The 12,274-nt window shown below is 46.7% G+C and overlaps 1 protein-coding gene across 1 annotated transcript in view; it reads left to right on the forward strand.

Annotated features, from left to right (window-relative positions):
• The first annotated feature begins 1,152 nt into the window (after positions 1-1,152).
• The window catches only part of LOC146578120 (NACHT, LRR and PYD domains-containing protein 3-like), a 108,643-nt gene continuing 97,521 nt past the window's right edge, over positions 1,153-12,274 (forward strand). The window contains exons 1-4 of the mRNA XM_085257506.1: positions 1,153-1,284; positions 1,369-1,470; positions 1,847-1,945; positions 6,161-6,239. Coding sequence (XP_085113632.1) covers positions 1,196-1,284; positions 1,369-1,470; positions 1,847-1,945; positions 6,161-6,239 — 369 coding nt within the window. The 5' untranslated portion in view covers positions 1,153-1,195. The remainder of the gene's footprint in view (positions 1,285-1,368; positions 1,471-1,846; positions 1,946-6,160; positions 6,240-12,274) is intronic.

Below are 12,274 nucleotides of genomic sequence, written 5' to 3' on the forward strand. Positions count from 1 at the left end.
TGTGGTGCCGACACTCACCAGTCCCCGGCCCCCTTCCTTCCGCTTAGCGTACAGCCTCAGGGTGCTGGACTTGGGGTGAAACCCTCCATGCATGGTAAGGAGCTTTCTTGTCTTTATGTCAGTGGCTTCTATCTCCTCCTTTGGCCAGCCTATTACCCCAGCAGGGTACCTGATCACGGGCAGGGTGTAAGTGTTGATGGCCCGGATCTTGTTCTTACCATTCAGCTGACTCCTCAGGACTTGCCTGACCCTCTGAAGGTACTTGGTGGTTGCAGCCTTTATAGCGGCCTCTTCATGGTTCCCATTTGCCTGCGGGATCCCCAGGTACTTGTAACTGTCCTCTATGTCTGCAATGTTGCCTTCTGGTAGTTCAATCCCCTCAGTTCTGACTACCTTCCCTCTCTTTGTTACCATTCGACTACACTTCTCCAGTCCGAACGACATTCCAATGTCATTGCTGTATAGCCTGGTAGTGTGGATCAGTGAATCGATGTCTCGTTCACTCTTGGCATACAGCTTGATAGGAGGTGGCTGACAACTGCTCCGTTCCGTAGTCGGTATCTGTAGCCAGTCTTGTTAATGATCTCACTGAGGGGGTTCAGGCCTATGCAGAACAGCAGTGGGGACAGAGCATCTCCTTGGTAGATCCCGCACTTGATGGTGACTTGTGCTATGGGCTTGGAGTTGGCCTCTAGTGTTGTACGCCACATCCCCATTGAGTTCCTGATGAAGGCTCTTAGGGTCCTGTTGATCTTGTACAATTCTAGGCATTCCAGTATCCAGCTGTGGGGCATTGAGTCATAGGCCTTCTTGTAATCAATCCAGGCAGTGCACAGGTTGGTAAGTCTGGTCTTGCAGTGTGGATCAGTGAATCTATCTATCTATCTATCTATCTATCTATCTATCTATCTATCTATCTATCTATCTATCTATCTATCTATCTATCTATCTATCTATCTATCTATCTATCTATCTATCTGCAACTTCCTCTGCCTCACACTTTCACTCTCTGTTCACCTCACTGCTGTCTGACCGCATTCAGCTGACAGGGAGATGAAGCAGGAAAGAAGCAGCTGATATTTGGACAGCACACATGATGGAAAGGAAGATTTCAGTTGATGTGCACATGAATGATTTGTGTTTCCTCTTCAGGTGAAGGTAGAAAGTGTGTGTGAGCTGATTTGAATTGAGCAGCATGGATCAGTGTGAGGACAGAGAGGAGGGAGTCCCTCCCTCTAAAAGCACTCGGTGTGGGGAACATGAGAGCCAGACCAAAGCTCAGAGGTGAGATGACCATCTCTAAATGTCCATGACTCTTCTCCATGTCACAGCTCAGCACTCACATCACTGCTACATCATTATTCACAGGAACCAACCTGGACCTCCACCCAGCTCTGTGTCCTTAAGGAGTGATTGGTCTAAAGATGAAGCCATTGAATTTAAATCCCAGCCTCTGTCTGCTGCAGAGAGGTGAGCTGTTAGTAACATGAACTCTTTGATGTCAGTCTGGTGCCTGATTTAAATGAACTGCTTGATGTTGTTTCCTGGTATCTAAACTGCATCTCAAAGAAAGTCACTGAGCAAAGAATTCCTTTCATCCTATAAAACATGTCCAACATTAAACTCCTGCTGCTCACAGTAGGACCATCAACAGTCCTGCACAGTGTAAATGACTGTGTTTACCTCTAAGTGGAGCTCTTTTCTTAGACTGCCAAGACTAGTTTGGAGTTTCCTTCAGCTCATGCTCAGCCTGCAAAAATGTTTCTATTTGGGATGATGAAGGTATTGTAAGTCTTCATCAGCTTCTGTGGCTGCAAATGAAAAACACATTATTCTCCTCTAACAGGATCATAGGACCTGCACCCAGCTCTGTGTCCTTAAAGAGTGATCGGTCTAAAGATGACCCCATTGAATTTAAATCCCAGCCTCAGTCTGCTGCAGCGAGGTGAGCTGTTAATAACATGAACTCTTTGATTCAACTGCTTGATGTTGTTGGATATAAACTGCAGTGCAAACACATCATTCCCTCAATCCCATTTAAACTGTCTCTTAAAAACAAGCCTTTGGTTTGTAAACAACTGAAAATACACTTTAACAAACAGGAAGTGAAATATGCAAAAAAACAACAACATTTTATTCAAAAATGTAAAGTAAAACAGAAAGTAACTGACTGAAAGACGTCTTATTTGATCTATCTATCTAGAGAAGGGGGACAGGGAGGGACATAAGAAATACAGATATAAATAAATAAATAAAACAAGCAAACTGCAGAGACGTCTTAATATTTAAAATTTCTTCATCAGATTCAGAACTGTGTGTAGGCAGGCAGGAAAAAAGACCCAAGTGCAGGACTTGTGGAGTCAGAAGTGAACTCAAAAGAAAAGCAAAATGCAAAACTCAAAATGGCACATGAACGAAACAAAAAGGCAGGAACGGTGGTGTGATATGACAACGAGCACTGAAGGACAAGCAAACACACAGGGAACAAGGACCAGAAGGGAAACACAGCTGATGCAAATTAACTGACAGGACCAGGTGAACGCAATACTAGAAGCATCAACATGACACATCCTGCATCGTCCCGGTCCCCAAAAAGAACCGTCCCAATGAGCTGAATGACTTCCGACCGGTGGCACTGACGTCACATCTTATGAAGACTCTGGAGCGGCTTTTCCTCAACCTCCTCCGACCACAGGTACACCATGCCCAGGACCCAATACAGTTTGCCTACAAGGCAGATGTCGGAGTGGAGGATGCCGTCCTGTACCTCCTACACAGAGCCCACTCACACCTGGGCAAGGGAAAAGGCACGGTCAGGATCCTGTTTCTTGACTTTTCCAGTGCCTTTAATACAATCTGGCCCTGTCTGCTCCAGGAGAAACTAAACAGGATGCAGGTGGACCCCTGCCTAGTCGCTTGGATCTCCGACTACCTAGCTGACAGACCACAGTACGTCAGGCTGAAAGACATCACGTCGGACACTGTGGTCAGCAGCACAGGAGCACCACAGGGAACTGTGCTGTCCCCTCTTCTCTTCACCCTGTACACCTCTGACTTCTGCTATAACTCTGAATTATGCCATATTCAGAAGTTTGCAGACGACACGGCCATCATGGGGTGTATCTGGGATGACCAGGAAGAGGAGTACAGAAGTCTGGTGAGGAACTTTGTCGCATGGAGTCACACAAACCACCTGCAACTCAACACTTCAAAGACCAAGGAACTGGTTGTGGATTGTGGGACGTCCACACCAGGTCCACTGCCAGTTCAGATAGAGGGAGAGGAGGTGGAGGTGATCAATACATACAAGTACCTTGGGCTCTGGGTGGACAACAAACTGCACTGGACATGCAACACGCAGCACCTGAATAAAAAAGGCCAAAGCCGACTGTACTTCCTCAGGAGGCTGAGGTCTTTCAACATCTGCACGAAGCTCCTGAGGATGTTTTACCAGTCGGTGGTTGCAGGAGTACTTTTCTATGGCGTGGTGTGCTGGGGGAGCAGCACAGCAAAGAAGAACTCATCCAGGCTGGAGAAACTAATCAGGAAGGCTAGCTCTGTGGTCGGCATGAAGCTGGACACTCTGGTGACAGTGGCAGAGAAGAGGACATTAAAGAAACTGATGGACATTATGAACAATGCCGGGCATCCTCTGCACACGGACGTAAACAATCAGAGGAGCCTATTCAGCGACAGGCTGCTTCTCCCAGAGTCAAAAACCAACAGACTTAAAAACTCCTTTGTCCCACACGCCATCAGACTGTTTAACTCCTCACTGGAGGGGAGAGGGAGGCGAAGCATGGGGACAAGGGAGGGCGGGAATAACTGAGCTGTAGGTGCTTTTTTACACTGTGCAATATTTGCAATATTAGTTTTTCGTTTTGTCTTTTTTTCTTATATTCGACTGTGCAATAATCACTGTGCAATATACTCACCCAAATGAGCAATCCTATTTATCCATATTGTATATTCTGTATCTATATACAGTGGGGCAAAAAAGTATTTAGTCAGCCACCGATTGTGCAAGTTCCCCCACTTAAAATGATGACAGAGGTCAGTAATTTGCACCAGAGGTACACTTCAACTGTGAGAGACAGAATGTGGAAAAAAAATCCATGAATTCACATGGTAGGATTTGTAAAGAATTTATTCGTAAATTAGGGTGGAAAATAAGTATTTGGTCACCTCAAACATGGAAAATCTCTGGCTCTCACAGACCTGTAACGTCTTCTGTAAGACGCTTTTCTGTCCCCCACTCGTTACCTGTATGAATGGCACCTGTTTGAACTCATCATCTGTATAAAAGACACCTGTCCACAGCCTCAAACAGTCAGACTCCAAACTCCGCCATGGCCAAGACCAAAGAGCTTTCGAAGGACACCAGGAAAAGTATTGTAGACCTGCACCAGACTGGGAAGAGTGAATCTACAATAGGCAAGCAGCTTGGTGTGAAAAAATCAACTGTGGGAGCAATCATCAGAAAATGGAAGACATACAAGACCTTACCACCTTGCCTTGGTTGGTGGTTGGTTGGTGCCTTACCACCACCACAGGCACCAACCACCTTGCAGCCGCAACACAGTGCAGCAGCTTCGTCAATGGAAATTCCTAACATGGTCCATTCAGACTCACTGTCCCCAGTCTCCCTCAGAATCCTGTTGAAGCTCTGCCTGAGGTGTGTGTTGAAGATCTCGTGGACCATGGCCTCTGCTAGCCATTCCCAGCACACCTTCACTGTAAGTTAAGGTGCGCCAGGTCTGTCCAGGGTCCTCCCCCACCACGTGATCCAACTCACCACCAGGTGATGACCAGTTGACAGCTCAGCCCCTCTCTTTACCTAAGTGTCCAAAACATGTGCCCTTAGGTCTGGTGATACAATTAAAAAAATCGATCATTGACCTGCGGCCTAAAGCGTCCTGGTGCTACATACACTTATGGACACTCTTATGTTCGAACAAAGTGTTCGTTATGGCCAAACTGTGATTTGCACAGAAGTCCACTAACAAAACACCATTCGTGTTCAGATCCAGGAGGCCATTCCTCCCAATCACACCCCTCCAGGTCTTGCTGTCACTGCCCACGTGAGTATTGAAGTTTCCCAGTAAAACAACTGAGTCCCCAGGCAGAGCACCTTCCAGTACCCCACCCAGGGACTCCAAGAAGGCTGGGTACTCTGAACCACCACTTGGCGCATAAGAGCAGACGACAGGACCCGTTCCCTGACCCGGAGGTGCAGGGAACAAACCCTCTCATCCACTGGGAGAAACCCCAACATATAGACAGCAAACCGAGGAGATACTAGGATACCCACCCCAGCCCACCACCTCTCAACAGGGGCAAATCCAGACTGAGATAGAGTCCAGCCCCTCTCCCAGAGACTCGTTGCAGAGCCCAAGCCGTGCATTGAAGTGAGCCCAACTATGTCTAGCCAGTACCTTTCAACGTCATGCACTAACTCAGGGTTCTTCCCCACCAGAGAAATGACATTCCCAATCGCCAGTCTTGGAAGCTGGGGATTGGTCTGCCAGGACCTCCGCTCCAGGCCGCCACCCAGCTCACAATGCACCCGACCCCTATGGTGCCTCCTGCGGGTGGTGGGCCTGCAGGAAGATGGGCCCATGTCCCTTTTTCGGGCGGTGCTCACCATGCCCCATGGACTAAGGCCCAGCGACCAGAAGGTCACCCTCGGGCACCCTCCCTGAGCCTGGCTCTAGCGCAGGCCACTGGTAACCCTATCCCGGGCAGGGTGAACTATTCCCTTGATGGTCTTCTAATAGGGAACAGTGTTTTTACAAAATCAAAAATCTCTATTCAGCAGTTGTTGTCAGGGTTTTGATATTTACACCGATTAGAGTTGCTTGTTGTTAATGTTCAGATATAAAGAGAATATTACAATAACAAGAGAATGTTAAGATTAGATAACTGACAGGATGTCTTTGTGTCAGATATGCTACCATCAGACCCCTAGGCATTATCAAGTAGAAGTTTTGCATTTCTTTAGATTAAAAAAATAAATAAATAAAACAACATTTATTTATATATATATATATATATATATAATTTTTTTTGTTTTATTTTTTTAGTGCAGAGCACCAGCAGGTTGCATTATGGGTTGGAATGTTTTATTGTATTATTCGGACTCTTCATTATTCCTCCACAGAGTGGACCAGGAGAGCTCAGAGGTTCCCAGTGGTCAGTCTGCCCAAAATCATCAAACACACCTGGACTCCATATTTATGGTCTGTACATGTACAACAACTACTTTTATATCTATTCTGTTCACAGTCATCTCCCAGCTGGGTTCTGGCTCAGAAAGTAGAGCAAACTTTCCTTTGAACTGCAAATACATCTGCAAATATCAAGCACTTCTCAGTATTTTAGAAAAAATAGTGAGATTTTGGCAGCTGCCCAGGCCAAAAACAATAAATGGATAAAATAACGTTTTATTTAGAAGTACTTTTCAACACAGTGAAGTAAACCTTACAAGCAACTAAATAATAAAATTACACTATGGCCAATAACACTTGAAAGATAAAATACTACCTAATACTATGTATTGTTGTCAGTGTTGGGGAGTAAGGGAATACATGTTTTGAGTTGAGCTGGTTTGAGCACGGAGTCAAGGAGGCCATTTACGCCATCTTAGAATGCTGTGATTACAGCCATTCCCCAACTCTCTGTGAATGGTACTCATGGCCATTGATCAGTGGTCTTTGATCAGTGGGTTTTGGTCAGTGGTTGTTGATCAATGGTCATGAGAATTTGCATAATTAAGATTAGGGAACTGACCTCCCAGCCCATTGTTCCTTCAGTGGGCTGGTTTCAGTCATTATGCAAATGTACGGTTTATAAAATTGAAACCTGCAGTCAGCTGAGACTGAAGAAGTCACTTGGATGAGTGACGAAACGTTTCTCCCACAAAACGCTACGTCCAGATGAACAGAATCAACTTTTGGAGATTTACTTTCCTGGATGATTGAGAATGCATCAAGATGAAGAGCTGTATTGATTTTGATCGACAACTTCTTGATGTGAGGGACGCCATGCAATAGATCCACACCTCCAGTGAATGGACATGAAAGGTACCTCTCCAGCTCCCCTGCTTCTTGCTTTCCTGACCCCATGGATCCATCATCTTCGTCGAATAGGCTGCTGTTTGTGCTGGCCTCATCCAGCTCTGTGTCTAGGTGATGTCTGATGAAGTTGAAACCTGTGAAAAGATGTATTGTTTTCAAAAGAATTAGGTCTGGTCATTATAGTGCTGTAAACACTGCCAAGCTGCAGATGTTTGGCAAGAAGATTTGATCCCACTGGAGATGTTTTTTACTAACTCTTGTAGAAAAGCAATATCCTGCACAAACAGTTTGCAATGAATTCCAGTTTAAGTTTAAAATAAGAACACGTGCAAGGCTAAGCAGTGCTAGCCAATGGATCCTCCTGTTTGGCTGTTACTCTGGGAAAAGACAAGAAAGACAGTGATGGAAGCCGTGACTGGAGCTGCGATGTAGCCTATATAATATTTATATTGTACGAACGTGATAATTATGTATATTGTAATAACGTGATATTATATTGTTCAAACGTGAAAGGTATATTGCACTAACATGATAGTATATTGTACAAAAATGAAAAGTATATTGTTAGAACAATATACTTTTCTATTTTTCTTTTGCCTGGGTGGCAGCTCTACGCTTCCGTATCTGAGTCTTTTCAATGTGGCCTCACCAAATTATTACGACTACAACAACCATGAAAAGAGTTGGATGGACACTGCTGCTCAATTGCAGCTGCCTGGTCAAAGTTTTTCATTAGTAATTTAGCAAAGTTGATGGTGGTGGTGTGTGTGTGTGTGAGTGAAAGACAGAGAGAGCGAAAGACAGATATTGTATGATAAGCTTCATGTTATGGACGCACAGTTTGAGCACTCAGGTCGCATCAGAGCAGCAGGCCTGCATCGTGACCTATGAACTTCTAACCCCTGCGATTTAATTGTACAGTTTGAGCAGGAGCTGAATAACGCGACTGAAAAAAATCGCAGTGTTTGCCCAGCTTAAATCAGACTGTTTAAACTAAACGAGCTGCTGTTTCACATAATAAACCCTGTCACCTGCAGAAGTGCTGTTTTAACTGTTTTAGCTGTTTTAACAGTTAAAGCAGTAGAGACAAGCTGTGTTAACATGTGCGTGGAACTCTAGCGTCATTAACCAGGCTATCTGTTAGCTTATAGCTCACGCTAGCTAACCAGCGAGCAGTTAAAAGGACAGCCGAAGCTTCACAAAGCAAACTTATCTCACTACAATGTAGCGCCAAAAATATGACTCCCAGCTTGAGCTCGACACAGCTGCTGTAACATAAGACTGACATCCAGCTAACCACAGCTAAAAAGATATATATATATATATATTTTTTTTTTTTTTTTTTTTTTTTTTTTTTTTAAATGACATCAGAAACAGCAGTATGCGACATTACGTGATGGCAGAGCTTCATTTCATCCTTTGTCATTTTTTTTTTTTTTTTTTTTAAATAGGACAGGGGGAATGAATGAGAGAGAGAGGGGGAGAGAAAGAAAGAAAACCCAAGGGGAGAAGAGACGGTGAGAAGGGGGGGGAAGAGAGACAAAAAAAAAAAACTCCTGGGTCACCTGTATGGAGAAAAAACAAACAAACAAACAAACAAACAAACAAACAAACAGAGGAGACAGCAAACAACAAAGAGCAACATAATAATAGAGAAAACAAAGCACCATCACAATAAACTAGCTAGTCATAGATATCAGTATTTACTAAGTAATAAACGATATTGTGCAGCACGCAAGATAGACAGCGCACAGTGTGCTTTGAGGCAGCAGCCAAGAAAGCTTTAGTCCGCGTCTGTGAATACCCATGTGTGCATACCTGTGTGGATCAGCATGCTTGCATTCCAAAGGTTTCTCCATGTAATGATCTGCTAGGGAGTGTGGGGGGGCCACAGCCCCGTCCTCCAGGGTGTGAAGCGGGTATGGAGGAGATCAAAACTCCAGACATCCAGAGGCCCCCAGAACACAAGAGACCATGGAAGACCAACAGAGGGGCAGCCGCGCCACTGTTCCAGTAAGAGCTGAGGAGAGTCCCAGATGAGGGCTCACTCAGCAGCCGCGGAGCAGAAGCCAGGGGGGGTTGCAGTGACGCGCCCGTGAGCTCCGCCGGCCCCCAGCTGCGCCTGAGTGACCGAGCCCTAGGCCGAGAGGCCGGGGGCACCCCACCTCCAAAGGGGCCCGAGCGAGCCCCAGGCCCCAGGCCCCGACAAGCGGCCGCCAAGGAGTGAGCCGGTGTGTACCCGGACGCCCACCCCCAGACACAAAGAACCACCAACACACCGACACCTGAGGGAGTCCGCCACCGGCAGGGGAAGTGGTGGTGGGTGGAGATAGGCCTCCAAACCTTGGAGGGCCTGAGGTGTCCCCAGAGAGGTGGCGTCTGATACCCAACCTGACATATAGACACAGACATACAGGCACACACAGACACAAACATCCATTCCCACCCTCATGCTCTCATATGCACTCACTCCACACTCAACCAACGTGGAGACAGACATAAAGAAACGCTGTACACACAATCACACTCCCCAAGCGTACTCTACAAACCGGGTCTAGGTACCCTTGCCCCTGGAGGGGGGAATTGCACCCAGACCCAGGTGGTGTTACCCTTTTCCCTGCGGTGGGGAGAGGCAGACCACCCCGACTCCGCAGCAGCAGGGAGGCCCCACACCCCAGACCGCAGTCGGACGGCCAACTCCTCCTACTAGCCCTCCCGCTCCAGCAGGCCGCAGAGAATGGGGGTGGGAGAAGACTCCAAACCTCCCTCCACCCGCTCATTGTAGTGTTGATGCATATGTGTTCTAAGGTGCAATTAAAACCCAGGAGGGCATGGAGCTACCTGCCAAGGAGCAGCAGGTAAGCGCATAGTCCCTCCTGCTAACCCTCAATGACTAAGTGTATTTAAAATTGAGAGGTGGGCAACGACGTCAGGGGTGAGGTATACACCCTGATGGTGATTTGGACTCCGTGATTGTGCCCACCCCCAAGATCCTATATGTATGTGTAATGAGAGTGTGAATAATGTGAATGTCTAAGTTGTGGGATAAAATTGAGGCAGAGGCAGCCAGAAGGGGACAGGGGGGGGGGTAGCCTCCTCTGCACCCTGGTGACATACCCCCACTCCAAGGCCCTGCATGTGTGGGTGGTTGTGGAGGAGCGGGAAGAGGGAGGCAGCTGGAGATGGGGAGGGAAGGAAGGGAGGGGCAGGTAACCCCTCCCTGGGGCCAGCTCCCCCGCTGACCCCAGTAGGCACTCCCACCCTCCGCGACCCGCCAGGGAAGGGGGGCCCAGGCCCATCAGACCGGGGCCCAGTGCAGTAGCGCCCCCCGGCTCCACAGAGCCCTGGACAGTCCACCCAACCCCACCACAGAGAAAACTGCACCCACCCCACCAACCACACAGCTAAAAAGATATTTAGAGGAAACTTACCGTTTCCTCAGGTTACACGAGCTGAGTTTTTTCACGCTGAAAGGTTGGTTTGTTTTGGCTCTCACTGAAGACATAGCTGTTGTGTTGTACTGCTTTTAAGTGAAACATTGTTTGTATGTGAGGAAAATGCTGTTCATCCTCTTCAGCTCTAGCGTTGACTATTGGCTCTGCCATGTGTTCATGTGTGTCATGGTTGCTGTGTGGCAGGCAAGCAGGAGTGGTGGACCCAAAATGCAGAACTCAAACACAGAAGTGAAACTAAAAGCGCAGCTTTATTGCTGGAGAAAAACATCGTACAAACTAAACTCACCAAAAGAAAACCAAAAGTCAGAACAGAGGAACCAAGGACTGAAACACTGGAAAAACTAAACTGGAGCAGGAGACTAAACACTAGGAACATAGAAGCAGAACACACAGCTAGTAGAGGGTACGACGCGACAGGGAGCACAGGAAAACACAGGGCTTAAATACACAGACGGCAGTAATCAAAGGATGAGAGACAGGAGGGGAACACACCTGGGAGAAATCACAGCTGACGAGACAGGGGAAACATAAACTGAGCACACTCACATACGACACAAACCTTCACAATAAGACAGGAAACTCCGACACATGGAACCAGACAAGACATTGAACTAAACAGACAGATTCACAAACGGATGGGGTGACACCATAGACAGACAGATACAGACGCAGACTCAGAGGCAGACCGAATACAACACGTAGAACTCAAACAACAACAATAATCATGATAATAAACTGGAAAATGCTAATAATAAACTTAAAGCGCTGGGTCACCGACCCAGGACCATGACAATGTGTTTCTTCTTTCCGTGTGTCCACTACTTTGATACGCTTGGGTGGCTCTGCCCGCCACAGTTTCAAACTGGTCATGTGACTGCATGTCCACATCTGATTGGTAAAAAGGTTACCGGGAACTCCACTGGCAGCATGTTATCTAATGTGTTAAACGAATTCCATCCATCCATTCGCTTCCGCTTATCCTTTTCAGGGTTGTGGAGGGCGCTGGAGCCTATCCCAGCTGTCATAGGGCGAGAGGCGGGGTACACCCTGGACAGGTCGCCAGTCTGTCGCAGAGCCAACACACAGGGACAGACAACCATTCGCACTCACATTCACTCGCACATTCACACCTAGTGGCAATTTGGATTATCCAATTAACCTATCCCCACAAGCTGTATGTCTTTGGACGGCGGGTGGAAGCCAGAGTACCCGGAGGGAACCCACGCAAACATGGGGAGAACATCCAAACTCCACACAGAAAGACCCCGGCCTGATGGTGGAATTGAACTCAGGACCTTCTTGCTGTGCGGCAAAACAGTGCTAACCACCGTGCCACCGTGCTGCTGCTAAACTAATTATTTTTTAAAAAGTAACGACTCAAATTTTGCAAATGTAGCGGAGTAAAAGTACCGTTTCTTCTTTACAAATGTACTCAAGTAAAAGTAAAAAGTATTGTGCAAAAAAGGTACTTTAAAAGTACATTTTTTTCAAAAACTTACTCAAGTAAATGTAACGGAGTAAATGTAACTCATTACTACCCACCTCTGAGTGTGAGGAGGGAGAAAAAGGAAAAGTACGAGCTGTCACCCAGCAGAAACGGGAGCTGGAAGCATGTAAATATAATAATAACCACTGCAGCCAAAAAGAGTGCCTGATGAGCCCAGTTGTAAGTAATAATAATAATAATAATACATTTTATTTGAGGGCGCCTTTCAGAAACCCAAGGACACCTTACAAAAACAC

This window comes from Mchenga conophoros, linkage group LG3 (assembly GCF_057382185.1).
Source record: "Mchenga conophoros isolate Kocher_MC1m ecotype Shallow Benthic linkage group LG3, M_conophoros_male_GT1.1, whole genome shotgun sequence".
Lineage (NCBI taxonomy): Eukaryota > Metazoa > Chordata > Actinopteri > Cichliformes > Cichlidae > Mchenga > Mchenga conophoros.